Source organism: Colletotrichum fioriniae (genome assembly GCF_027942845.1).
Source record: "Colletotrichum fioriniae strain IMI 355084 chromosome Unknown scaffold_4, whole genome shotgun sequence".
In the NCBI taxonomy this organism is placed as follows: domain Eukaryota; kingdom Fungi; phylum Ascomycota; class Sordariomycetes; order Glomerellales; family Glomerellaceae; genus Colletotrichum; species Colletotrichum fioriniae.
Genome location: NW_027076840.1, coordinates 420,070 through 447,863, shown reverse-complemented (window position 1 = coordinate 447,863; position 27,794 = coordinate 420,070). Strand labels below are relative to the sequence as shown.

The 27,794-nt window shown below is 53.2% G+C and overlaps 4 protein-coding genes across 4 annotated transcripts; 2 read left to right on the top strand and 2 right to left on the bottom strand.

Moving 5' to 3' along the window:
- Positions 1–2,119: 2,119 nt before the first annotated feature.
- Positions 2,120–4,061, top strand: RLI1 (Fe-S cluster-binding ribosome biosynthesis protein; the record flags this gene model as incomplete). The annotated part of the gene is made up of 3 exons (XM_053188044.1): positions 2,120–2,579; positions 2,639–3,969; positions 4,029–4,061. The coding sequence occupies 3 exons, from the start codon at positions 2,120–2,122 to the stop codon at positions 4,059–4,061; spliced, it is 1,824 nt and encodes a 607-aa protein (XP_053054006.1).
- Positions 4,062–4,946: 885 nt separating this feature from the next.
- On the bottom strand, positions 4,947–7,643 carry PRP40 (U1 snRNP protein; the record flags this gene model as incomplete). Its single annotated transcript, XM_065756988.1, has 7 exons — positions 4,947–5,074; positions 5,132–5,156; positions 5,215–5,973; positions 6,034–6,150; positions 6,203–7,247; positions 7,305–7,453; positions 7,503–7,643. 7 exons carry the CDS (start codon positions 7,641–7,643, stop codon positions 4,947–4,949), a joined length of 2,364 nt encoding a protein of 787 aa, XP_065614201.1.
- A 627-nt stretch (positions 7,644–8,270) lies between these two features.
- Positions 8,271–10,266, top strand: N0V96_003978 (uncharacterized protein; the record flags this gene model as incomplete). The annotated part of the gene is made up of 2 exons (XM_053188042.2): positions 8,271–8,448; positions 8,501–10,266. 2 exons carry the CDS (start codon positions 8,271–8,273, stop codon positions 10,264–10,266), a joined length of 1,944 nt encoding a protein of 647 aa, XP_053054004.1.
- Positions 10,267–10,518: 252 nt separating this feature from the next.
- N0V96_003977 (uncharacterized protein) lies at positions 10,519–13,324 on the bottom strand (the record flags this gene model as incomplete). The annotated part of the gene is made up of 5 exons (XM_053188041.2): positions 10,519–11,075; positions 11,131–11,654; positions 11,710–12,431; positions 12,488–13,234; positions 13,289–13,324. The coding sequence occupies 5 exons, from the start codon at positions 13,322–13,324 to the stop codon at positions 10,519–10,521; spliced, it is 2,586 nt and encodes an 861-aa protein (XP_053054003.1).
- Between the last annotated feature and the right edge of the window lie 14,470 nt (positions 13,325–27,794).

Genomic DNA, 27,794 nt, shown 5'->3' with positions numbered 1-27,794 from the left:
CATGACCTGCCCTCTCGAGAACCTATTTGGTTCGCAGAGGCCAAGGTGAATCAGCGAATAGGAGAAGAGTGATAATGTGGGGCTCCCAGCCTCAGAGGTCGCACACGCCGTCGCGAGCGGGCAGGCACTTCCAAGAGTTCACCGAGATTCGGAACCCCGCTGGCACCTACCACACCTCACCGCTCCCGTCTCTCTTCCCCACTTTGGACGTCGCAACTCCGGTAGCGTCTTAAGGTAGACAACGGTCTCCAAAACTTTCATTGCTGATGCAAACCCGAGTTTGAAGACTTGGTTACCTAATTGCCGTCTTTGTTTGTCATGGCGCTTGAGATTTCTTTGTATTCTCGATGAACTTGACAGATCCCACCTGACGATGGGCTTTACTCGAGAATTCGATCCACGATTGGCTATGATCTTTTGGTCTGAAGTTGAGTCGACTATCTCAACTCTCAAGCGTTAGATCTGACATCAACATATCTCACCCACAAACGTCTGTTGTGTTGCAGATATTGAGGGTAAGACGCGTGAACCTTACACATGTCATGTCATTTCGCTCAAGGAAGCTTGTCGTTGTAGTCGCTTTCTCGTGCCTTTTACAACCAGTCAGATATTTGACTATTAGATTAGAGTATCCTTCATGTTCTGCATATCTTTATCCATTCCGACGGCCCCGAGTGTTGGTTCCTAATCAGCTTGCATCATCCAAGCTTCCATCTCTACTCATTAACGATAGACCACATGTCCTAACAGCTTCCTATTCGTAAAGTTGTACACTTGAGTCTGTCAAAATCCATCGTCAGCGCTTGATTCCTGTTTCTGTAAGACAGGCGCAGCAACACATGGTTCTGCCATCTTCTCATTGAGGGCACTAACTCATATCAAACTGAGTATTAGAAAAGGTAGGCTGTAGTAATATGCCCTTGTCTTCCATTCGTCAGCTTCGTCTGTAACTGCCTACATTCACCAGATGAAGTCACGTGAGAGCTTAGCAACAGTAAAACATTGTACCTTCAAGGTGCGAACAACACACCTAGTTCCAAACAAGCCAGGGAAGGCTGCGCAATTCGCGGCGTTTTACAGCATGGAAATTGTGGGATTATGGAAATAAAATGACGGCTTTCTATACCTCCGAGATGAGTGTTTGGAGCATGCCATTGTCTGTATCTACGAGACTGCCCACCTGGGAACGACTACTTGACACCCCGTGCAGCTATCCAGAGGTCTGTCTTATGCAGGAAAAAGGTAACGATAGTGGACATATGGCAAGTGGCTCAGCAAGCTCCAACGAAGCAAGACATCTCTCAAGGCTGTATGAGTCCCATAGGAAATCCTCAGTGGATGACAAGGAAGCGACCGAGAGGACAAGGTATGGTAGGCACTGTATTAATCCACCTCTTTGAACCAAAAGCAATTGACAAGCAGCAAAGCGGAGTTAAACTGCCTCGGTGCGATCCGTCGACCAACCTTCAGCTCGAAAGATAAACACGGGGTCAGCCTTCTTGCAAAGATGTGCACAGGTGTATTTCTAGCCAATGTTGTCAACATTACATCTGCAGGGGACGTTCCAGACCTTGTGTTTGGCCTCACCAGGACCGTGATGTCAGGTGCTCTGGAAGTAGCGACCAGGTACTTTTCGCTTTGTGTTTGGAGACAAAGTGACACACAAAACACCTGGTAACCCTCACTGGCGGGGTAGTTGGCAGGCAGTAGGGTAGGGGAAATGCCCCGCCAAAACTTGGCCAATTCACACACTCACAACCAGTGACGGCGCGCACAAATTAGCTGACCGCTGTATTTCGCTGCCATAGCCGTGCGTTTCTCTCTCTCGTCTCTGCCACCTTTGCAACAACCTGGAAACACCAAATTCTTTTTTCCCTTCCTCACCCAAGGCCAGGTCGCGACGCCTCGACAATATTCGCCGTTTCTCCGGTCCTGTTGCTTTCCAGTTTCTCTACCTTTCTCCGATACCTTCCACAGACTCTACATCACTCCGATCGCCTGCAGAGGGACCCCCCTCTTTATTCACTTATTTTTTTGATTTTTCGAACCTGCGCAAAAAAATCTTGCCCCACCATCCCATCGCCAACCCCGCCTCGATCCGTCGGGCACCACCATCACCATGTCTGACAAACTTACCCGTGTCGCTATCGTCAACAGCGACAAGTGCAAGCCCAAGAAGTGTCGCCAGGAGTGCAAGAAGGCATGCCCCGTCGTCCGCTCCGGAAAGCTCTGCATCGAAGTTACCCCCGAGTCCCGCATCGCCTTCCTCTCCGAGTCACTATGCATCGGTTGTGGTATCTGCCCCAAGAAGTGCCCCTTCAGCGCCATCACCATCATCAACTTGCCCACGAACCTTGAGAGCCAAGTCACCCACCGCTACTCCGCCAACAGCTTCAAGCTTCACCGTCTTCCCATGCCCCGTCCTGGCAACGTTTTGGGTCTTGTTGGAACCAACGGTATCGGAAAGAGTACCGCGCTGAAGATTCTCAGTGGAAAGCTCAAGCCCAACTTGGGTCGCTACGACAACCCGCCCGACTGGGAGGACGTCATCAAGTACTTCCGTGGTTCTGAACTGCAAAGTAAGTCATCCCTAATTTGGAACAATATGCTCCTCAGATACTAACTCGTTGCTCTCAAGACTACTTCACCAAGCTTCTTGAGGATGACCTCAAGGCCGTCGTCAAGCCTCAGTATGTCGACCAGATCCCCCGCGCCGTCAAGGGCCCTCAGAAGAGCGTCAAGGCCTTGATCGATGCTGTCAGCAGCTTGGGAAACAAGCAGGAGGTGTGCGATACTTTGGAGCTCAACCACATCATGGATCGTGAGATCAACCACTTGTCTGGTGGAGAGCTGCAGCGTTTCGCCATTGGTACTGTCTGTGTCCGCAAGGCCGACGTTTACATGTTCGACGAGCCGTCTTCCTACCTCGATGTCAAGCAGAGACTGGCTGCTGCTCGTGTCATTCGCTCTCTTCTCCGCGACGACGACTACGTCATTGTCGTCGAGCATGACTTGTCAGTCTTGGACTACCTCTCCGACTTCATCTGCGTTCTTTACGGTCGCCCCGCCGTCTACGGTGTCGTCACCCTGCCGCAGTCCGTCCGTGAAGGTATCAACATCTTCCTTGACGGCCACATCCCTACCGAGAACTTGCGTTTCCGTGACGAGTCCCTGACCTTCAAGCTCTCCGAGGGTGCTGATGAGTTCATGAACGACAAGTCTCGTGCCTTCAAGTACCCCAAGATGCAGAAGTCTATGGGTAACTTCAAGCTGAGCATCGAGTCTGGTGACTTCACCGACTCCGAGATCATTGTCATGATGGGAGAGAACGGAACCGGAAAAACCACCTTCTGCCGTCTCCTCGCTGGCGCTCTCAAGCCCGACACCAAGGCTGCCGTCCCCGAGATGAAGATTAGCATGAAGCCCCAGACCATCACCCCCAAATTCGAGGGTACCGTTCGCCAGCTCTTCTTCAAGAAGATCAGGGCCTCTTTCCTGTCGCCCCAGTTCCAGACCGATGTTGTCAAGCCCCTGAAGCTCGATGACTTCATTGATCAGGAGGTCAAGAACTTGTCCGGTGGTGAACTTCAGCGTGTCGCCATTGTTCTTGCTCTTGGTATGCCCGCCGATATCTACCTTATCGACGAGCCCTCCGCCTACCTCGACTCTGAGCAGCGTATCATTGCCTCCCGCGTCATCAAGCGCTTCATCATGCACGCCAAGAAGACCGCCTTCATCGTCGAGCACGATTTCATCATGGCCACCTACCTCGCCGACCGCGTCATTGTCTTCGACGGAAAGCCCGGTATCGACGCTCATGCCAACAAGCCCGAGTCTCTCCTTACTGGTTGCAACACTTTCCTGAAGAACCTCGACGTTTCTTTCCGTCGCGACCCTACCAACTACCGCCCTCGTATTAACAAGGGCAACTCCCAGCTCGACCAGGAGCAGAAGGCCAACGGCAACTACGTAAGTCGAATAACCGTGTGCCACTTTGACATTGACAGCAATACTAACACGTTTTGTAGTTCTTCCTGGACGACAGCGACAAGACGAGTTAAAGAGGGCATCTATACAGATGTTTTCCCTCGTCACGATGCATTCGACTCAGGCGTTAAGGGCGTTCAAAAGGGGCATAAGCGGCAACCGGGGAGGCGCGCTTCCGGCGGTCAGGATCATGGTTTCGGTTTAGAGGAGGCGAGCGCGTCCGAGGACGACGCCGATGGTGGCGGATAACAACGGCGACGGCAGTCTATCCCCCCGTTGCCTGGTCCTATGGAGATGAACATTGGGTGTATGTGTGACTGAGTCCCCACTGGGTTTGGATGTGTGAAGGACGCTTTGCAGAGCCACGTTTTTTTTATTAATGGCTGCACATTCATTTGGGACACAGCCGGACTCCATAGATTGAGGGGCAACGGATGAAGCAGGGTGACTGCCGTCAGTCTCTGCCACGATTTTGTGGTGAGAGACTTTCGTAAATATGGTTGAGCATGCCAAAAGGCACACGTATCTTGAGAACAAACGACAAGCAATACAAAAAAAGACCGTTGTTATTAAAGCAAATGCTCTTTTCTCTTTTTTATTGTGAATGTTCCGACAATGACTACTTCAACAAGAATATACGCACCTATGGTAAGAATGAATCGAAGAAGAAGAAAAATACATACTAGCTAAAAGAACTTTCCTCCGGGAAAGGAACAAACCCATCGACGTGAAATTCGATCATCTAAACGCCGATTGGTCGCGAGGGCCAGTATGTTGACGGGCGCGTAGGAGGCCGGCTGCAATGCAAAGGCCGCGATGCGGAAGGAACGATACCAATTGGTCTGTATGCGCTGCGGTCATCAGGCTCTCAATGACGGCTGGTGATTTTCGATACGTACTCGAAAGTCACTCTTGGCGGTCCGTCAAGGGTCCCTGAGGCTTGTAGACGCAGGTCGCATCTAGTCCTCCTCAATTTCGCCCTCTTCAGACCCAGAGTGGACCGCCGCGTCCTCTTTATCCTTCATGGCAACGTCCTTCACAGGCTCCTTTTCCTTGCTTTCCTTGACTTCCTTGGGGGCAGCCGCCGCTGGCGGTGGAGTCCTGTTCTTGTGACGTGTAGTATCACGTTGGGGGGTGCGCTCACGGGGTGTTTTCTCTCTCCTCACTCTCTGCAGTATTGTCAGCAATCTGGCTTAGGCGCAGGGTGAACTAGCCAGTCCGTCGTACCTTGGAGTCCCTTGAATCCCGTCGTTCCTCCTCATCCTCCTCGCGGCGGCGTCGGGATCCGGACGGGCGCTCATCCCCATAAGGGAGCTCGTCGTAGGATCCTATGCGGCGCCGGTACAACCTCTCCCGCTCTTCCTCTCTATCCCTTCTCTCGCGATCATAGTGACTGTCATCATCGCGGCGAGAGCGATGACGGTCGTAATCACGGTCGCGATCGCGCTCACGGTCTCTGTCCCGTTCGCGTTCCCGTTCGCGACGCGGAGACAAACGACGTTCACGTTCGGTCGAGAGCAGACTCTCCGCCATGGTTGATTTGCGGTGGTTGCGCTCACGCTCAGCAATCGCTTTTCGCCTGTCCGCCTCGTAGGCGTCCACCTCCGGGCTGCGACTTCGCCTGGTAGCACGGCCACTGCTGCGATGAGATCGCTCACCTCTGGATCTGGGTCTCTCACGGTACATGTCGCGTTCGCTGGAATCGCGACCACGTCTGCGGCGGCGATCGCGGTCGGCCTCTTCTTCCTTCTCGCGGAGTCTCCTCATGTATCGATCAAAGGTAGCGACGCGAGCGTCTTCCGATGTGACAGCCTGGAACGCGGGCGTATCCGCGAGGCGAGCCTTGACCTTCTCGTACGTGTCATCCAGGGTAATAGGGGGATCCATACGCTTCATGTACGCCCGGAGATCATCAGCCGCTCTTCGCTGTTGGCGTTCGGACTGTCTCTCATCGTCGGACCTCTTCAGAGATCTCTTTTCCTTGGCCTATTGCGCACACGTTAGCCTCTGTCGAAACTTCACGTTGAGTCTCCATTGTTGACTTACGCGTTCGAAGAGAACCATCAAGATATCACGGTCAATGTTAGCAGTTCGTCGACTCTTCTTCATAACGGCATGGAATTCTTCGAACGTGGTCTGGGGGGTGATATCAAATCGCTCGTCCTATAGTGTATTAGCAGACTGGAACAGGACAACGAGACCAAGGTCAACTTACGTCAATGACATCGTACACATCGTTCCTAGCGCCACGCATGGATTTCTCCTCTTCTTCGACGAGATCCCAGAAAAGCTCCTGGGGAGCGGAGCCACCTTGGCCGAGAATGGCCTTGTATCGGTCGTCGTTTTCGATGAGGGAGTAGATCTGGCGCCACTTCGTGCTGGCATTGATCTTGCCGTCTTTCCTGAGCTCAGTGAGGAGGGAGATGAAGCCATCACGAGCCTTACGCTCCTTACGGAACTTCTTGTTCTTTTGCTCCTGCTTAGAGTCGTTGAAAGCGCGCTCCAAAGCCTTCATGTGGTTTTGGAACGCAATCAGAATGTCAAACTTGCTCAGGGTCTTGTACTTCTCATCATTTTGGAAGGGCGTCGTGGATGAAATGAGGCTGTGCGCATCGGACCAGCGCGTGTAGGGCTCCAGGTTGAGCTTCGGGAGGAGGTCAATGAGCCCGTCCATGGCCGTCTTGCGCATAGTGGCCTGGTTCTCCATGTGGTTCTTCTTGAGGTCAACTCTGTACTCCTCAAAGAGTTGACGACGCTCTGCCTCGTTATCGGTGGACCTAAAGATGGTCTCGCCCTCGATCATGGGGCGCGCAGTCTTCCATCGCGTGTAGTGCTTGATCTCCGGATGGCGCTTAAGCATGGTCTCAAAGTCAGTACGCAACTTGGTCAGTCTCTCCTTTGCGCGCTCTTTGTCTTGGACGATCATGTCATGGCAGTACTTCTCGAAAGCTGCTTTGCGATCCTTGGGGTCCTTGATAGCCCTGTACTGAGGGTCCTTTGCGATGGTTCGCAGGGTCTGCTCCCAGGTCCAGTCCGTCTGAACGCCACTGCGCTTGAGAAGCTTGGTGAAGGCTGCCTCTGCCTCTTCCTGCGTGGCGAATTCGGGCTCGTTACTTGCGGGCACGAAGGCCTTGGCCGTCGCATCGTTGCCGAATGTCAGCTGGCGCGACTCGTGGAAGGTATCGCGGTGGTCGCGGTAGGAATCGTAACGGTCATTGTTGTACCTGTCAGAAGGCGCGCCTCGATCATATGGTGCAGCCCTATCAGCCCTATTCTTGTTAGTTAGTGGTTGGCAATGGGGCAAGGAATGTACATACGCAGGCGTACTGGGGCCGCTGTTGGCACCCAAAGCCTTCTTGTAGGCCTCGGGCATCTCCCAGGAGCTCGACTTCGTCTCGGTGTTATACCAGTACTTGCGACCGCCTTCCGCGGTGTACTCCTTCCATGGCTGATTCGCAAGTGCTCTCTGTGACCAATTAGCAGCTAATCCTACTCATCCGGGGGAATACTCGTACTTCGGCCGGAGACATCATATCCTCAGGCTTGGTCCATTGCGTAACCTTGGTGGCCGCATTGTAGTAGTAGGCTCGGCCGTCTGGCGTGCGATGCTCCTGCCACGCCGGAGGCTGGCCGTATGGGCTGCCGGATCCGTTCATGATGATGATGGCCGCCTATCGATTGGAAATTTCGTAGATATCTAGGTGGTCTCGAGGTATTTGCCAGTCGATTGTAAGCAAAGCAGCGATGCGTGGACACTTTGTGCGGCGAGTCAACGTGGAGGATCGAGCAGGTCGTCGCGCGGAGGGGGACGCGAAGAGATGCTACGAATATTTGCGACCAACGGAATGAGCAATTTGGCGCTTGGTGCACGGACCGGGGTAGCTCGGTGGTTCCGCTCTCCAGCCTACCTAACTTCAAGTTGAACTTAAGTAAGCCAGGGGAAAGCTCCCACACTGTGTTAGAGACACTCAACCTCTCACTGTCCTTCATGCGACTCAACTCATTGGACCTCTCACCGAACCTCTCTCGAACTGATGTACTTCCTCAGACTGAGAAACACTTATTTACCCTACTTCTTTCTTTTCTCACGGAGCAAAACCTCAGCTTCAAGATCTCCTCTGGGGAGAAACGTCGCTAGCTCGCTAAGCGTTTGGTATAAGTTCCCTTGATTTGGCAAACAGAAGGACACCGTTGTGAAACTGTCCCTGGTGTCTTCTATTCATCCTGTATACACGAATGGTTGAGATGAGCTTTCATATTTAACGCCACAAACATAGCCCAACATGGCTATTGACGATCAAATTCGGGAGCCCGCCGGGGTGGCCGAGTTCATCGAGAATGCATTTCTCACATATTTCATTCCCGAAGCAACAAATCTCGACCTCGAGAAAGCGTTTCAAGGCGTTGACGACACTAAAGCGCTCTTTGATTCCATCAAGCGGAGGGACACACTATTTTTTGGTATATCTTCAACTATTGCGTATTCACGTCTACACCATCTAATATCTACCAGATGAAACGGTCGACGTGCTCCTCGTCCTGAGAGCACCTCTCATGGATGAGAAGGCACTACGATCACACTTCAGCCGCTTGGTCGTCTCAGTAGAGGCCCAAATCGTCAACAGTCACGCTTCGGATAGGGAAAAGCCATCGACGGATGTCATCTTCCAGGGAACCGTTGAGGATACCTCGGACCCATTCATCGTCGTCGACGAACCCGAAGAAGAAGACTCCGCCTCAGACTCTAACGAAAAGGACGAGAACGCCGTCGCCCCTATAGCTAGGAGAAAGAAGGAACCACACATCTACGCCGTCTGGAAGCTCCCCGTCTTCCTCGCGCGGCCACGCATCCGCCTACAAGGCCCCTTTGCGACCTTCACGGCCTCAGCCGGCCTCAGACCGACCTCCGCGGCGGGCTCCGGCTCGGCCACCCCCCTCTCGCCCAACTTTCGCATGAATGGCGGCGCCGGCTACCTCCAGTCTGGCATGCCCTCGGGCCTGAACCTCCTCGAACCCTTCACCAACGATCCGGGCCTCGGCGGTGTGGTCCCGCGTCTCTCCGCCCTCCGCGTCTCCCGCGTTGCCCCCGTGACACAAGCCAAAGACACATCTCGGCCTCTACGCTGCCTCTCCCAGCTTCGGACGCGCATCTTCCCCGCCGTGCACACCCGCGTCCGCTTCTCCCGCCCAAACACCATGCCCACCTCGCCGGCCCTCATCGCCCTCTTGGAGGTGGACTTCACCCAGTACTTCGACTGCCCCATCGAGCTCACCAGCATAGCTCTCTCCGTCGCCGACGGCGGCGTCGTAGACGACCTCAGCTCCCCGGCGGGCCTCACCCTGCCCATGACCTGCGTATCTCACGACCACGTCACGTTCCTCTACCGCCTGTCGCCGCAACAGCTCGACCTCCCCTCCAAGAACCCCAACCGCGATCTCGACATCCACATCGAAGCTGTCGTGCAGAGGAACCCCGGCATATGCTGCCCGCGCCTCAGCATGACCTGGACCACCACCCTCGACTTCACCCTCCCCGTCAACCCAGGCTTCAACGCGGCAATGCAACCAATGCAGCCCATCCAACGCTCCCACCGCCCCTCCCAGCTCTCCATCTCCGGCATCGAGGCAGCCCAGTCCCTCGTCGCCCCGGCCGTCATGCGCCCGGATTCCCTCCCCGCGCTCGAGGCAGCCACGCGCACCGTCGAGGCGCCCCTCCCGGAATTGGGCATCACCATGACCTTCTGTGGCCCCACGGCGCCCATCTACGCGGGCGAGGAATTCTCCTGGACAGTCTACGTCGTCAACCGCAGCGTCGAAAAGGTCAACCCGGCCGTGACGCCGCGTAAGCTCGCCCTCGTGGCGCTTTCGAAACGTCGGCGCAACGAGGTTCGGCTCATGCGCCCCCCGTCGACAAGCGGGAAAGGCAAGACGGCCGCGGACGCAAAAGAACTCGCGGATGCGGTGCTGGACGAGAATGTTCTACACGCCATGCAGCACAACTCGGTGGTCGATGCCACCGAGGTCGTCTGCCTCACTGCCGACACGAGAGTCGGTCCGCTTGCACCCGGGGCGTGTCACGTCGTGGAACTCAAGTTCCTACCCCTGAAGGAGGGCCTGGTCAACATTGAGGCCGTCAGGGTGATTGACTTGAGCTCGCAGGAGCATGTGGACGTTAGAGAACTTCCCATCATGTTTGTAGAAAAGCGACCAGTGACAGAGGTACCGGCAGAGGCAGCGACAGAGGAGCAAAGAAAGGATGAGCAGAGGGCGGACGAGTGAGTGCAATGAGTGTTTGGGTGCTGATAGACAGCACTTTGCTCTCTTAACCTCTAATATATTCCCACCAAAAGGCCTTTCAAGAACGATGCAATCCCAGATGCAAACCCCTTGGCTCCAAAGATGCTATGCTATGCCGTGTTCATCAAGTGTATTCCACGCGTCCTATTCCATGATCCCAAACACTTCAAACCCTTGGGTATCCGTATGCTTGAAAGTCCATACACGCCATATGAATGCAGCGCACAAAAATCATTAAAAGTCGTCAAAGTCGTCTTCCCAGCCAAGTCGTGCATAAATCGACTTTGGCTTTTCCTCCTCTGGTGGTGGCGGCGGCGGCACAAGTGATGATCTGCGCATTGGAGTGGCCGCCACCTCGTCTCCCAGCACGTCCACCGTCCGTTGTTTGCATGGCGTTGCCGGCAGGCCAATGTCTGGCGATGGTGACCGCATAGGCTCAGGTCTCGACCTAATCACGCTTCCCGGCACGCTTAGATGCTGAGCTCTCGCAGGCTTCCTTGCCATCAAGGGCGACGAAGGCGGGACTCCGGCCTCGTGCCCTCCACGCTTGATAGGTGTGGCCTGTATGGCAGATGATGGAGTGCTGCCCATAAAATCGATATGGCCCCTCCGTGGTCCCGTGGAGGGGACTCTCGATGCACTGGATGGCGGAATACTTGACATCGGAATGAACAGGTTGTTTGCGCCCTGTGACTCTGTGCTCAAGGCATCGCGGAAGCGATGTGTAGCAGGTGTGACCTTGACTTGTACCGATTCAAATAGTGGATGTCGGGTCGGCGGTTTCTTGGACTCTGCGCCCGGGATTAGCACACCACCTCCATAAACTTGAGTAGTAACAAGACTTACTCTTAATCGAAGAAAGACCCCCGGAAACCCGCTTTGCCGCATCCTCAACGATGGCCTTGCCCGCTAGATCACGATTAGGTTTCCGAATGGCCGTGATGGCATCCTTCAACTCGGCCTCCACCAGGGCCTTCTTCTGTGCCTTGACATCTTGGACCTTGACATCATCCAAGGCCGTCATGCTTTGACTCCTGGAAAGTAGACCCGCCCGATCCTTAGGTGAATTGCGATCGAGGTCGCTATTCTCACGCTTGAAGCCGGGAATATTCGCCGAGGTTGCAGATCTCAACAACGCAATGGCGTTACCGGGACCTCTAGAGATACTGCGCCGCGACTGCTCCTTGAAAAGAGCCTTTTCTATGTTGTTCTTCGATGAAGGCTTGACAGGACGCTTCGCAGCAGCTCCCGGCTTCGTATTGGGTTTACTCGAAGAAGGCCTCGCCTTGGGCTTTGGTGGAGCAATGATGACAGGTCCGCCAAGTTTACGGTTGATGGAGTCGCAGATCTCAGGCAACCGAGCAGCGAAGCTAGTGATATTAGCTAAGGGAGAAGGGAGATCCTCTGTGATGAGTGCAAACTTACAAAGGCATAATGATGTCAGTACAGAAGTCCTTTAGGGGGTCTGCAGACGCTCGTAGGGCTGGATCTCCACCGTTCGCTGCAGTGACTTGAGAACCCTCTAACAGTCTCAACTCATCAGAAGCAGTGGACTGCCAGATGGTGAGCCGATCGGCGTGAACGTCCACCAAGACGGGGAAGTTGTGTTTGCTGCGTTTCTTCGGTTGAGCTTCTGCTGCCTTCTCGCCATCCCCATCGCCTGACAGACCAGGCAGCTGGCTCTCCCCCTCCACCTCAGCTGTGCGCAGAGGCTCTAGGGCCAGGATTTCCAAAATCAAAATCATCTGCAACTGCGTCTCGCGGGTCCTCAGGAGGGAAACATGCGACTTGATCTGAGCTGGCGTGACGGTCATGTCCTCGTCGCTGACTTCTGGCTTGTTCGAGTTCCACCAGGTGCGCACATGCTCGTCTTCGCCGGAGTACATGCCGTCCTTGCCCAGCTTCATTTTCTTGGTCTTCCTTCGCTTCGACTTGCTACCTTCGTCGGAACTGTCAATGTGTGTCTTCATTTTCGAAATTAGATCGGGTATCGCTTCGCGGTACTTCTTGTCGATTTGGACCGTCGTCATGACAAGACTCTTCAGAAACTCTATGAGGTCATTCATATCCATCGTGCCGTCACAATCGAGATGGAACGCGGCTCGGGCTCGAGATAGCGGTCCCTTTGCAAAGTACGCAAGAGATCCCTGTATTTCCATGTCAGCTGGTGCCCCTCGATCGCAGGACAGGACAGTAAACCAACCATTGACTTGTAAAGCGCCTCGGTATACTGCGTCCGGATGGTCTCCATAATGTCGCCAGCAGTCTGCTGGGTAGTTGGCTCGGGAATGGACTGTGGTGTCGGTTCGACTGCGTCCAGATGTGTTTCGATCCATTCGGTCGGCTCAGGCTTCGGCTCGACCGTCTGAACCAGCCCGCTTGGCGTTTGCGGTCGTGAGAAGTCATCGTCAGACCTCGTCCGCTTCTCTGCTCTCATCTCCTCGAATGTTGACACCGATTGCGAACGGCCTCTCTTCCTCACAATAGACTGCTGCAGCGCCTCGATCGCCAGTCTCTTCTCCTTGTGTCCTCTGTGCAAGGCGGGCGTTGTCAATGGCATGGTCTGGCCTTGCTTAGACTCCCTTGCTTCTTCTGCAAGCCGCATGCGTGCGACATGCTTCCCGACCACCGTCGCCTTCTCGGACAAGGCCAGTAAGTCCACCCAAGGTCCAAGTTTACAAACTGTATAGAGGTTGGTTCCAAAGGCGGTAGCACGTTCGAGCGCGTAGATTGACTTGGAGGCTTCGTTGCGCGCAAGGAGCAGGCTCGGCCTCTCGGCGACTCGATCTTCGAGGTCAAGAATCTTGACTAGGGACTCGTAAAGGCGACTAGAAGGAAGATCGCCGTGGGGTGAAAAGAGGTCGAGGCTGGACAGCGGAAGGTCTTCTCGGGGAAGCAGCATGAGCGGCTGCAGCGTGCATGGCTTCGTGACAGTACTGGTGGGGTGCACCTTGGTAACGCGTCAGCCATTGACGGACATTGCCTGGCTAGCTAAGGAACCTACCTTGAGAACAATTGTAGCCTTCAGCAAGTCCTCCATGGCATGGGAGATACTGCGCTTCCTCTGCGCCGTCGCAGGCGGCGGCAATTCATGTTTGGAGTTCAGAGATCCATCGGAGCTAGGCGTAAGGATTCCCGATCTTTGACGCGACGCGTCTGAAGGCGGGAACAGTATGGAGGAAGACATAGATTCATAGGGAGAGGAAGTAGTGAATCGAACTTGAAAATACAAACTGATCCTCAAGAAACCATAAAAGTCCAAGTCCAGTGCCAATCCCACGTACAAACGGGTGGAGGGGTGAGTAGAATTGCGGGTGACACTTTAAGTGACATGGGTTGAGCGACGGAGCGCGACAAAGTGATTTTGGAGCTCGGAACGATCGAATGGCGTCACGCGTCAGTGATTTAGCGCACCGTCCAGCGTGTTGTGGTGGCCCAGACGCCCGGGCCCGGGACACTTCGGAGGTCCCACTTTATCTTCGACGTCGATGAGAGCCTCAACCTCCGGCGCCCGTGGCAGGCTCCGGGTCGATGTCATGGAAGCGGGGCACTTCTGGCCAGTATCACTCACGTTCTTGCATATATACTATACCTAAAAACTCTACCTTAAGTATTGTCACGTCATTATGTTCGTAGGTAGGGCAATCAGTTTCGTCCAATTTTTATTATTTGCGTAGCTTGAGAAGAAGTCAGATGCTGAAGACAGCTTCTATTAGAACTCTTGAGCATTCTTTCAATACATCGATCCCAAGCAACCACAACCACTCTAAAAGTCCTTTCTTCAGTCCTACTAGGGCATTGTCTGCGCAATAGCTATCGCCTCAAAGTGCCGTCTTAGATCTAGAAATCGACGTCTACTTCTTTTGGATCTGACTACCTTCGAGCCGACTGATTCTTAACGAAGCTCCGGGATTGCCTGGCTCTAATACACTCTCTTCTATGTACGGTAAATTTGCCATCTATTGCAGAGGAACTCTCATTGTAGTTCCGTGGAGGTGTTGCAGAAGATGGTAGAGTCATCAGATGGTCCCAAAACGGATCCAAGCCACTTTGGCCTCAGTCTATCAGCCTCATTTGTCAATCTCAAGTTCAAGGACACAACCCCGATTTACCAGCTGACTCAATTATCACATGGGAATATCTCTAGGTATCAGGATCACTCCTGGTGACGCCATACTACAGAGCCGTGTTCTTCACAACTCATAACCTGCGCTGAGTTGGATTTATCCACGTACCCAGCAATAGGATCTCTCAACAGCAAAGAAATTACGAGTAACTCTTACTGTTTATCGCATCACAATGTTGAAGTCTTCCATCGTTCAGTTCTGAATTCTCTCCTCATGCCTGATCGATACTGATAACCAGTGAGACAAACAACTCATACCCCAGTAGTTTGGACATGAATTGTTCTAGAGGCGGGGAACATTGGACATATACTAGCCGCAGCTATTTTCTCAAAGGATTTCTAGTGGCTTCTGCCTAATACTCTAAGTCTAAATGATTTGGCCTCACTTAACTGGCCCCTAAATTGGCCTCATTCGAGTCCTCAGAAATTTGGCCTCATCAGCATCGCCGCTTTCACCCATAGTCACAACATCTCACCCATCTATAAAAAGTCCATTACCTTCCCTTTCAGCAGTCTTCTTCTCTTTTTATTCTCCAGCTCTCTTAGCCACAAGGCTATGATCAAGTGTAGTATCTGTTCTTCCCAGTCTAACCAGCTGGGCAAGCATCCCCACGGGGATCGCGAGCCTGTTTTTCCAACGGTTGACAAAATTTTTACAACCCCGGACAGACGAGCCTCTGTGTCTTCTCACTCTCCTGAGGCTTGCGACGTTGCTCGCTCTTCTTTGTTGCGGCGCTACGTTTCGGCGTGGCTCTCCGCGGGACAGGAGGCATGGGTTTCATCGAGGGAGAGAGGTTACACATGTCGTCTTTCCACTGTGTCCCTGGTATCACACTGCCTCCAGGCGACGCGAAAGGAAGAGATATTCTGTCTTGTTTTCTCTCATTTTCACTTCCTCATTGCGGTTATCTCTCTGGCTTGTCCAGGGGCGCGAAGAGGATGTCGACACACGATGTTAAGACCGCTGCCTTATGGTTTGATGTCTAGCATGAAGCAGTCGATCATATGACACTGATAGTCATAGCAAATCTTAATGATCATTCCACGTGAACCGATGCCGGCCATCGGATTACCGCCAATATCCAAACCCAATAATCATCATTCACGGAAAACTTTCCGCCCCTCGTCGCTTACAAAGGTAAACCAATCCAAGCAAACATGAGCTGAACTCAATACGATAGGACTGCCACTATAATTCATCTGTTCCTCGGCCGAGTCTCGTTGATGTAGATTTATCTCCGCATGCCAATAGACAACTTGCCTGGTTACTTCCCGCGTAGATTAATCTTCAAACAAACTGCAGCTGAAAGACCAAGACCTCCCGTTTTCCGACCCATCGAGAAACAAAATGAAGGCACCAATAGAAAAAGAAACTTGCTGAATGAACCGCTCAAGCGCCGAAACGCCTAGTTCCCCGACTTGGCTGCTCCTCTGAACCCTCCGGCTCTGAATCAAGTCTCTACTTCCTCGGTATCAGAATAAACGGGGTCTCACGACCAGACACCCACCTCTCCCAAGCCTCGGCGTTTGATTTTCAGAAAGCGGGCGGCTTCTTGGACCATCCTTCTCTTCAAACACTGAAACGGAGAGCAGAAGAGACGTCGAGTAAGAGGCAAAACATCCCACTCGCACCGCCTCCCGTCGGAAAGGTACGAAGAGTGATGGGAGTTGTCTCATAGAGAAGGGGACGAATACCCAAGGCTGAACCGTGTGTAGAGAAAAAAAGAGCTCGGTTCTCTCTCTGCGCCCCAGAATGCGGAGGGGGGGCCAAGAATAGGCAAAGAGACTGCCAAAACACCCGCTCAGACTTTGACACATGCACCAGCGGGAGATCACGAAGAGGAGCCCACTTTCGGCCGGCATCTCGCTCCATAGAATTGTTTGTCTCCCGGGTCCCATCGCCAGCCCGGCGACTTTGCCCCGTATGAAAGAGGAAGGAAAGGGGTTGAGAGAGAGAGTGTGTGTGTGGCGATGATGGTTTCTTCTGCCCTCGGGACTTACATGCCAATGCCAGTTTCTTTCATGTGTTTTCCCTTCCCCGTTCTCAGATATCAGGGGAATCGCCGTCATCTCTCATCCTAGCTTGAAGCTGAAGAGGATTACTCGATGAACAGCCTTCCATATCCAAACACGCCCGGCTTATGGTTGCCTCGTTATCGCGAACCTCGACAGCTCAGTGAGGATATGTTTCTCAAACAGAATCGAAAGAAACGGGCAGAGCCCCTTCGCAGGCATGCCACGAGTCGTTGGGTACCAAAACCCTCCTCCCAACTATGTATTAGCGCACGTCCGATATGCAAGTGCGCGGACTGCAGAGAGGGAGAATCTTGCAGCAAGGTAAGGAAAGATCTGCCCGATTTCTCCCACACAAACATACGGTAAGAAAGTTTTTTACTATTCTCGTCATGTCCCCTTACACAAAAAACTCAACTCAACTTCCCGCTCCCGTTTCCCATACCCTCCTCCTCCTTCTCCAAGTCATTGCACACCTGGGGAATGCCCTGTGTGTTTGCATATCCCAAGCCACACACACGCACTCACTCACTCACTCCTCATGACGGGTGTTTTTGCGTTATGGAGCAACGTTTACTAGGCAGGCGGGGGGTGGCTCTACGAAACACCCTAAGAGGTCAAGTCCTCGATATAGGTTTGGACTTCAAACGAAACTCAGCATTTTGGTGTTCTTATCTGCAAGATCCCACGATGTCTAGTATAACCTTAAGTCACATAGGCGTGGGAGAGTTAATCTGGTTTCAACCCGGAAAGAAAGATAGCCCTCGGTTAAACAATTCTGACAAGCACCCGAAGCCGGGTGTAACGCAAACAAACGACCTGATTACCGGCAGCATAACGACCCGGGTCCGGGCGAGTGGGTGGTGGTAGAAGGACAAGTTAGACAGCTGACGGGATCCGACGTCACATCAATCATCGTCCTTCCTTTCCGTGATCCTACCACAAGCCCCAACATGCAGCCAAAGATGTTCTGCTGTCATCTACGCAAAGACTGTCTGTGGTAATCCCAGATTATGGCCGCGGATCGTTGGGACGATGTCAGAACCCTGGCGTGTGCGGCTGTGTGCCGCAGAATATGAAACAGCCCCCCAGGGACTTGACTTCACGTCGAGACCTTCGTTTCGAACCTCTAGGTAACGACTTTGGCCCTCGCTTTTCGTCCCTTTTTGTTTTTTTCGTGGAGTCTGTCCGAAGTCAGACTGACACAAAAGCATCCTGGATCCGGGATGATCCGGGCTCATAGACGCCATAGAGCGAGCAGTGCCCAAAAAAGACTCTGTGCAACAAAGGTCTTTTCAGATGACAATGGCTGGGCTGGTTGGGGCGGAGTCTAAGCCATCCGTCATGCAGCTTTGAGCTTGTCGTATAATTGCAGGTTGTTGTTTAGGATGAAGGTAAAAACCGAGCCCTGAGGTCTCTCGGAGGATGTCTAAAATCGTGGCATGGGACAAGCATAAAGCCCGTCGAAAGAAACCCGTTTGATAGCTCAGCCTCCAGAAGGTAATTTCTTATGGTTTCCCAAGTTCGATCATTTGCGGGCGTCGTTGGAATAATGATATTGATCTCATTATACCCTCCATATATCGGACCATTGTACTCCGAATTAGTATTTCTTCAATCTTGACAGAAAACCAAAGGGAGGAGCTGAAGCACTTGATTATGGTCACCAGTCTGATTAAATTAGCAGCCATAATAAAACTAGTTTTCTACAGACATCGACTGGTATTTTGACGGAATGGTCGAAATAAATGAGGCCTCAGAGAAAGCTGGTCTTGACTCTAACCTGTGTACGGTTGACAGCGATCCAGGGCTGAAGATTCGCGGAGATCCGCGATGCCATATCCTAGTTGCCGTGCCAAGAAAAGAGAAAAGGAAGCGTCATCTGGGATGCTCCTGAAAGTCATCAGATTCTCGAGGATAATCCTGCTTGGGCAGATACTTCACAGCCTCATCTGAAGACTTGGCTAAAGTCTGCCCAAGGGACATCTTTGTATTCAGATCGAACTTTGGGGTGTTGTCGGCATCGAGATGTTTGATGGTTAAGCGCAGTCAACGAGAAACCACAGGTTGGTATGCGGCGTACATGAATACGGAAGCATCTTGCGTCTTCTAACCCCATGAATGGCCGGGCTCTCAACGACCCGAAGGCACTCTCTTCCAAGGCAGCACATCATCTGCAGACGAGCAACGAGCAACAAAATCACTTACAGTCTCTGCTATGTCGAGACATATATTTACGCTCGATATCACCAAGGGAGGCATGTGCCAGCATCCTCCTTGGATGCAAGCACATTCGGCTGCTTGACAGCGTGGCACCCGGAAACATACGGACGAAAGACTAGCGAATCAAATTCTTGCGCCTTGGGGTGAGGACAGTCAGATGAGAACAATCTTACCATCATGTTCGTTTGTGCTTATTATAACACGCAATTGGCTTGTTGCGGTCTACAGGTCTTTGGCTTTCCAGTTGCATCGTCATTCATCATCAGCAAAGAAGAGAAGGCTTGATCAGCAGCAACCGCCGTGATCATCCCTTTCCGAGTCAGCGACGGGCAAGACGATTCATCGTCACCAGAGCACTAGGTATCCGTACTGCCAGGCAATTTTGTCGAGTCAGGCAAAATCTTGAGCTCAGATGCCTGCTGCAGAAGTTCGACTGAGACATTACATCTCACATGTAGAACCCGCCCACGTTAGATCGGCCGCCTCACCGAGCGCGTGCTCCCCCAGCCCGCAGGACACGGGGTTCTATCAGATCCAGATGAAAAGAGACATGGCTCGCAACTGATTTTCTGAGACAAGCTGCAATCAGGTCTCTCACCAGCGGTGAAGGACGTTGCAGGGCGGCAAGCATTGACCAGTCAATCGCTGTGCGCATACTAGCTTGCTGGCTTCCGGCCGTTGGAGGATGATAAAGCACCGAGACGAAAATAGTATGCGCCGTTCAATTATGTAAGTCGAATAGCCAGCTTTCGAGCTCTTGAGAAAATCTCATCGTGCGGTGACTTGAAAATGGCAACTGGCAGGCGTATTGTCACCGTTTGTAAGCGTCGTGGACTTAAGGCTAGAAGAGAGCAGTCGTTCACTTCCAAAGCACGTGGACAGATCGGAAACGCCGGATCCGCCGCCACGCCGGCGATAGCCTCGGGAGAATGATCTTCGGCCACGCGGACGGCCCGTGATAATCGAATTCAAGAGAACAATCACAGAAAGACGAGAGTCCGTGAGTTGCGCCGTTGTAAGCGCCGAGCTGCACGTGCCTTCTGCGATCAATGAGACCCAGCCTGGGGGTTCGTATTCAAGATCGAGCCGTCGTCGAACACTAGAAAAAGAAGCGGTGAACAGGCATGTGTGTTTCTAGACTCTCTAGAGTTGAGACAGATTTGCCCGTCAATGGCGTCGGCGATGGGAAGAATGGGTTGTCACCTCATCATTGTCTTTGATGGACACGTTCGGTAGGTATTCCACGAGGCCTTTGCTACAGGGAGCATCCTGGTTATTTCCCGAGAAGATCGTCTTAGAACTAACACGGCGCCGAAAATAGGGTTTGGGGAGGTTTTGCTAAACCCACACGTGTTTCTCAACCGCGTTGCAAGCCCTGGCAGGAAAAGACGATGATGTCTGGATCTTCGGTCCTTTCTCTGCGTCTTGCCGATCTCAAAATGAGGCTCGATGGAAAATGAGCTTCACTGGAGAACATGCATCCGTATATGCATTGCGCCTCCTGCAAGGCCAGTATTGCTGCAAGTCATTGTGTTGCGCCGGAAGAGGGGTCAAGAGGGGTCACAGCGCTGGTCTAATTGCAACACAGCAAACCGAAGACTTTTAGAACCATTCTTCCGCAGCCAAATCCTTGATATCTCGGCACGCCCGGTCTTGTGTCGTCAACTTCGTGATGGGTTCAGTAGCAGTAGGCGCAGCGATCCGTCGGACAGTAAAACCAAGATATGTCCGGTCCCTTGCAGTAACTCTGCAGCATCTCCCCTTCCTAGCAAGGCCGGACCACGATGGCGACCAGGTGAGGGGAAGACTAACGCAGGGAGAAAGCAGATGAGATGAAGTTAGAGACGACGACAACGAATCGCGCCCCGGTGAAAGAGCGGTGAATTGGTGTTCCTGCACACCATCATCGTTGGGTTATCCACCCTCCAAGCCGCAAAGTGGTCAGCCGACGGTTCCAAAGTCCGCTAAAGACGGGCTTCAAGGCGCTGTTCCTGGTACCTGGCAGGTTCTGGAGCTGGTGCGGTTGTTGGTAGTCTAGTGTTGGTATCGAGTAGCGGGCCAGGTGTTAGTGCGGTTTGAAGATGGCGTCAAAAGCTCCTCATATTGACGAGGATCGGTCGCCAAACGAACAGCCGCCGGCCTCAGAGTCTCCAAATCTTCAGCCTATCTGGCGTGGCAGTGGATCCGGAAACTCCAGGATCTGATAGTTCAGGGATACGGATACTCCAGCGCGGCGAGCGACCGCTACGGATCTTATGACCCCACAGGGCAGAGGCTGATCAAGTCAAGCAGCGTCGATCCAAGCATGGATGAGGCCTGACGTGACGGCTTGCTCTGAGAGCTTCTCGGCCATCCATTGATGAACGGTGTTTGGCGCTTGGCTGATGAAATACATGGAAGAGGATAACAGCGCAACGGCCTTTTGTCTGCAGTGACAGTTGTCAGGTATCCGTTTGGCGGCAGCCGACGTGCCCTGATCTGACCTGGATAACCACCCAAATGTCCATCATTCGCATGACTGGACCGTTGGGCGCTCGTAGACTGCGCTGGGAAACCGTAAGAGATATCCGTACACCTTTTGGGCAACATTGGCACGCCGGCCCCAGCATCGTGGTCTCGACCAGTCTGTTTCTCTCGACATGAAAGCGCGGCTTGCCATCGTCCGTGTCGATTTTGTCGTCATACTGGCCATGAAAATTTCACATGGCTCGGGCGAAAAAAGGCCGGCATCCCATGTGTGACACACGGCGACTAAGAAAGCATAATGCCTGTTTCTTCGCCAACCTACGCGTTCCTCGATTACTGCGAGGGCGTCCGGATGAAACCTGACAACGGAGAGGGGCACGAGGGGGTCATCGACGAGGGGCGAATTTTCGATGGCGTTTGTGGTTTATCGATAAAAAGGCTGACGGGGTCATTAACTACTTTGTCGCGGGAGGAGGGGTAGATTCCTTGGCTGGTGTGGGCGAGGTAACACCAGGCTCGAAGGAGGCCACTGACGTTGAATGTATTCGAAACTTGTTCCGATGGAGTCCAGACTTGGCCTGGGTCGGGCTGGAAATATCCCGCTGTCAAGCGACTGAACCACGCTCAATTCAGTCTGACCTGCAGAACAGGAACGCATTGTCGGGTTTGACGGACCGCGATAACTCAGCGAAGAATAGGCCTCGGGTTTCGGTCTCCCTCTGAACGCAGGAGGGGTAAAAAAAAATGCCACTAAGAGCTCCTCCAAGCCTGCAGTCATCAGGATGCGATCTTAGCGAACTCAGGGCCATCAACGGCGGCAACTGCGTGACGCGCGCTAGGCGGGCGGTGAAGTTCAAGCTGGAGTATAAGCGGCATGGCCCGCAAACATCAGGAACGCTAGACTTTGAATAGTTTCGGCCGAAGGTCCCAAGAATCAATTAGTCTCGTTCCAGCAATGACCTTGACTGTCTGACGATCATAGCTCATTGCCGTTCACCGTACCCAACGGGTCTGCTTTGGATGGGTTCGCAGTGCTCCTCTTGGTAAAGGACGTCGGAGCGCCACCTCAAGGACCCCATAGCTCAAGGTGCAAGTATCCGTCAAATCGTTGCATCAGCGTCGACACCACCCTGTTGCCGCCGGGCGGCTCGACTCGGAGAGGATAGGTAGGACTGACTAACTATCACACTGGTGACTTATCTGCTCTTGTGGCGTTTGCGGGGAACTTTGCATGCGACGTACCTCACTACCTACTCTGTTCAGAATGGTGGCTTCTCTCCTGACAATGCATGGCTTGATGAACAGCATCACCTGGCCCTCCATCTTCTGTTGTATGTGTGTGCTAATGGACGATAGTGTGGTGTCAAAGAGTGGGCTTGTTTTTCCCGGGCTCGACAACATCGCGAGCGCCCACTTATCGCAAAGGGGATGTCGAGAGAAGGAACAGACGAAGAAGAAAAAACCGCAACACCAACGGCCAACGGCGCAAAGTCAGCCAATCCCTCTACTCCATCCAACCTGCGGGAAGACGTAGTGGGGACGGATCATGGTCAAGGTCTCGAGGTCTGTGTGCCAGTCAGTGCGGGCTGCATCTCGGTATGCAAGGTACCAGGGGTAAAGACGGTGGGAAGTAGTAAGAATATTCGGTTACAGGTGTGCTGAGTACAAGAGTCTAAGAGACAAGACTGATGTGATGAGACAACGAGAAATCATCGGTGAGGATGAAGAAGAAGAAGAAAGCGTTGTAGAGACCTGGCCAAGAATCATGTACCTACTTTGATCTGTGAGCGCCTCTGCCGCCCAGCGCCATCCTCTCGTGTCTCGGCCAGGACCGGCTATGGCTCTGTATTACGAAGCACACAATCGCTAGAATAGTCGTAAAGCTGGGAATTAGGAAAACCACGCCTTTGACCTGGCTTAAAATCCATTAAAGCGGTATACGAGGTTGTTGCCGGGCTCACTTGCTTGCTTGTACTTCGTACAGTAGGATCCTGGTGATCAAAGACGGATCGGCCCTGGTCCGTCTCGACTCTCGACTCTCTCGAGAGCACAAGACAAACAAGCTAGCTCCATCTGGATCATTGTCGTTTTCCTGAACGGAAAATACTCCGAGTCTCAACGGGTAGCCTCCGAGGACGGTGCCGTATTTCCCTCCACACTGCTTGACGCCTTCGGGTTCTTGTACATTTGAAAGCGCGGAAATGGTTGCAAACTGTATGTCCTGTTGATGGAAGTATCGCAGAAACCGGCTTGGATTTTGCCGCCAAGTGCGACGCCCAATATCAGACCAGAAATGAACCCTGTCGCCGAAGTTCTGGCCCATTGAGGCATGCTCTGTCACTCAAGGCTCGCAGATACGGCCAGGTCTCGTCTCGAAAATAGCTAGCAGCGGACAATTATTGCCAAATGAGGATTGAGTAATATCATTCCAAAGGATAATACTTCGAAGGAAGACGATGCAAATGCCGGTTGTTAACGTTTCGTCACTCATTCGCCACTAGATGCCACCGACCCAAGTTCTTGCTTGCTCTGGCACGCCAGAGTGCCGTGTAGACCGTTGAATCCACCGATCGTTCGTGGAAGGGTCCGGGAAACTTGGAGTGAGGAGATAGCAGTGCGTGGCCAGGTGCGGATAGTCACTCAATCGAGCTGTCGTCCGCAGTAGGCCAGGATCATTCAAGGCCCAATATGCACCAGAGCTTCTCAATTCCAAGTTCGAGTTTCTGCGTGAACAACGCCCGCCTTCAATCCGCCTCGCCCTTGCAGGAGACCCGATGAGGAGGCCTGATAGCGATGACGCCTGGCCAATCACTGACAACCACGACGAAGAACGGCGGGTCGTTTCAGCGCAGCTCCTCTGAGCGAGGACGGCATGTCTAATTGGACTGTGTTGTGTCTCGCTGGGTAGTGCTGATTTCCCCGCGCTGTGGTGTTCCTTTTTTTCTTCTGCTGCCTCTCACGCCTCTCAACTCTCCCGGCCTGGCCAAGGCAGACTGCAGATCGAGCTTGGGCGGAAGACGCCATTACCACAATACCGAGGGATATGGGCAGATCGAAGCTGAAATGCTGAGGGAAGGATAATCCGGGTGTCCATGGAGCCGGTACGGCGAAACGGCCGCGGTTCGCTGAGAGTGGTACACACCACAGTTATCAATGATGACTGTCATCCCATCCCCATCCCAGGGCATCCCGATTCTAGGCCCAACTTTCGGGCGACACGTCGAGTGTGGTGCTGTTTTACTGGCCTGGCGTCTAGTGTGGTCGGCTGGCGTGGTGTGGCGATGGCAAGCCAGCAGGGCTTCTTGACTCGCTCACCGCTCCGGGTACAAGACGTGGGGGACCTGGGCTTCGTTGACCTGGGCGTCCCAAGTTCGAAGCGGCCGGCGCCAGAGATGACCGGTCACAAAATTCTGGTGCGAAGTTTCGTTCGGAATGCCAACTCGGCCCTGGATCTCGGCCGGCTTCGTTTCCAGAATAGTTCACGATGGAGTAGATAGATGGAGCTCAGCGCCCGCCCCGCTACCAATGTCCGTTGATTTTGAGGTTCTGTAGCACGACCACGGGCTGAGAAATGGGCCATCGCAGACCACGGGCAGAGCCATGCATGCCAGTCCAGTGCATTGCAGGACAAGCGCAGGGCATGTGCAGCCAGAGATTCTCAAGATAGCAGATGGAGCCGGTGAGATGGCTGGGTGGCTGCGCGGAGCCTATTGCGGGCAAAGCAGTACTCCGTACGGCACGAGCTGTCATTGATGTTGTGTCTCATCAGTTGGCTGCGAGCCTGCGACAGGCGTGACCAGTGGTAAGGCCTACGCGCTGCAAGGATGCGGGGATTTTGACAAGGCCCCCCAGGCGATGGACAAATTGCTTGCATGGAAGCGAGTGAAGGGCCGCAGAGGGGATCCGTGGATTGAGCTCTGAGATGCCATCACAGTTCCATCCGTATCCGACGTTGAGAGCTGAGTGCCAATGTAGGAATGGTGTACTTCGTAGACAGCGCTGGAGGGAGCGTTGCAGAGGCCAAGGCGGTTGGACTTGCATTTGCACTTGCACTTGCTCTCGAGGGCATGTATAGTCGGGTTGCAGTCGCAGTCGGGAACTGTGCGCCGAGTGGCATCTGGCTTGTCCACCGAGCTTCACCTTCCCCCTCCCAATACCTTAGCGGGCGGTAGATGGCTAGGACGAATTGGTCTGTACTTTGAAGTGGTCTGGCTCTACGCAGTAACTCAAGGACATGCGCAGCACCACGACCTTCCTGAGGTAGCGTGCCACAGGTGCGTGTTGGCAGGTTTTGGCACGGCCGTCCCTCGTCGTACCGTACCGGACCGGACGTTAGGTGTCCGAAAATACATACATACAGTCAGTGATGACGGGTGATGGGATGCTGAAAGGTCGAGGATGAGGTCTGTGGTGGACTTGGAACGGTAACTGCGACACGTGAGCAGGTGTTGATGTGTGAGTTGATTGATGCTTGATGGATTGGATGGCTTGAGGTGAGGATATTCGGCGTTGTATTCGAGGGTGGTTGGCAGCGGAGGAAGACGGGATGAGATGAGGAGAAAGGATAATTACCTTACCTAACTGTGTACCTTGAGGCACGTACTGTAGAGGATGTCCACCTCAGACGGAGGGGAGTGGGGCATCTCAGAGTACGTACCTATGACTAAGAGACGGGACGTATCCTTGCTCAACGCTCCCCTTCCTTCTCTTCTCCTTCCCGTCTCCTCACCTCACCGGGCTGGTTAACCTCATCTTTACGGTTCACTTTACATACCTAACCCTACCTTTTTCTTACCTTACCTTACCTGACCTTGCCTACCCACATATCCTTCTTACACTACCTTATGACCTGGATTGTTTTAGACGCGGTGGACCTGGCACTTGTACCAACAGTCGGCAAGGGCGTCCCGCCTTCTTCGTTTCTTTTTTTCTTTCCGTTTGTGATTAAATGAGACTTGTTCTAGTGCTCTGCAACCGCCGCGTCCGTGTCCTCTGTCCTCGGCACCTAAGGTACTTCGTACACGTGTATTCGTAGTATCTACGATTCGCGAATATCCAGGTACCTTGCTTGTGGTAGGTAGCAGTCGTGGCTAAGTTTGTGTGGTAAGGTTCCTTGGCTTCACGATGGAACCGATCATGACTCTGTTCCAAAGATTCAATGTTGCAAAGAACTCGGTTTTCCGGCTTGGGCTGGATAGGTATGTGCCGTTTGTTTCCGCCGTCAAAACTTGGCCAGGTAAAAGAGATGGGTTGTGTCTGCACATTTGAGTTTCAAAAGTGCTACCAAACGCCCAAATTAGAAGCATTCGAGTCCTCCCATCTCCGGACCGAGCAACACCCGCAGCAGGATGGGATCCAACAAGACTCGAGATGGAGCGCCTGGACGTCGATGTGATAGCTTTGCTGCGGGATGCGTGCTGTGCTGTGCTGTACGGTCGTTGTATGTTGCATTTTGCATTTTTGCACGCCCTGCTTCTCCTCTTTCCCCTCCTCTCCCCCTTCCCTCCAGCCTCTCTCCCAGAGTGCCCCTCCCCCGTCCTAGCCCAGGTGCCTGCGTAATGGAATCTGCATGAGATCTATCTTTTCACGTTGCTGCCGGGGTCTGACCTTTTTCCGTGCTGCACCTCGATGGAATGGGGCAGCTACAGGGACAGAGGCACAGAGGATGGTCTCACTCAATCCCGATGCCCATTACGATCCCAGCAACATCACGGTGCACAGCAGCCAGGGCACCTAATCCCACACCCGTCATGGTTTCTTTTCCTTCGTTCCTTTCCAATAGCCCACCTGCAGCTTGCCGACTAGGCAGTCGTCTATCCTCAAATGTTTCCTCTGTGGAGGTTGTGGAGGTGGAGGAAGAGGGGGGAAAAGATGATCATGCTGTCCGTCACTTACAAACCAACCCTTCCAAACTTACCTTGCAGTAACCTAGCCGTTAAGCCAGCCTACCTCTGCTTATCGTGGCTCTGCTTTAGCTCAGCCTGGAGGAAGACGGCTTCCTGACGCTCATTCGCCGTTTCGTTCCAAACACCATTCCTTAAGCCCCGGTGTGTTCCTGGGTCCTCCTCCACTAACCCATGCGCATGGCTGGGTCCTGGGAAGAGCCCCCTCCATAGACGGCCACGAACCTTTGGTCAGAAATCAGCGCAGAACCACATGGCACCATCCCGGCCATACAAACCGCTCTCTGGGAACCCAGCTTGGGCAGCATCACATCAAGCCTGCTCAGTGTCTACCCATGCTGACTGGACGTCGAAACAGACAACTGGTCAGAGCAATTAAGATGAGGCTGTTTAGGCTGCCCGGGTGCCTGTAAGTGTACGAGGAAAGAAAAAGCTCCGAGAGGATCGGTCGGTGTCTTGGTCGACCGGGTCGACCCGACAAAACAAGCCCTGTCTTTCTCTCTCTCCGATTCTGTCTGTCCCGGTTCCGACTCCGACTGCCTCCACAGTCCACACGTTGCGATCCGGCGATGGTGACAGCGGCGCTGCATCCGTAGACTCACTCGTGTCGTTGGATTTCAATGTTGATGATCCTTGATGGGTTGTCAGTTTAACTCATCCTCGGGCGTTTGTTTCGAACCAAGACTCTATCTATTCTTTTCCTTCTGCCATCCCACCTCGTTCTCGTCATCGGCATCCCGAAGGCCCTAGTGCAACCAATCGATTGCAGACGGATAGAT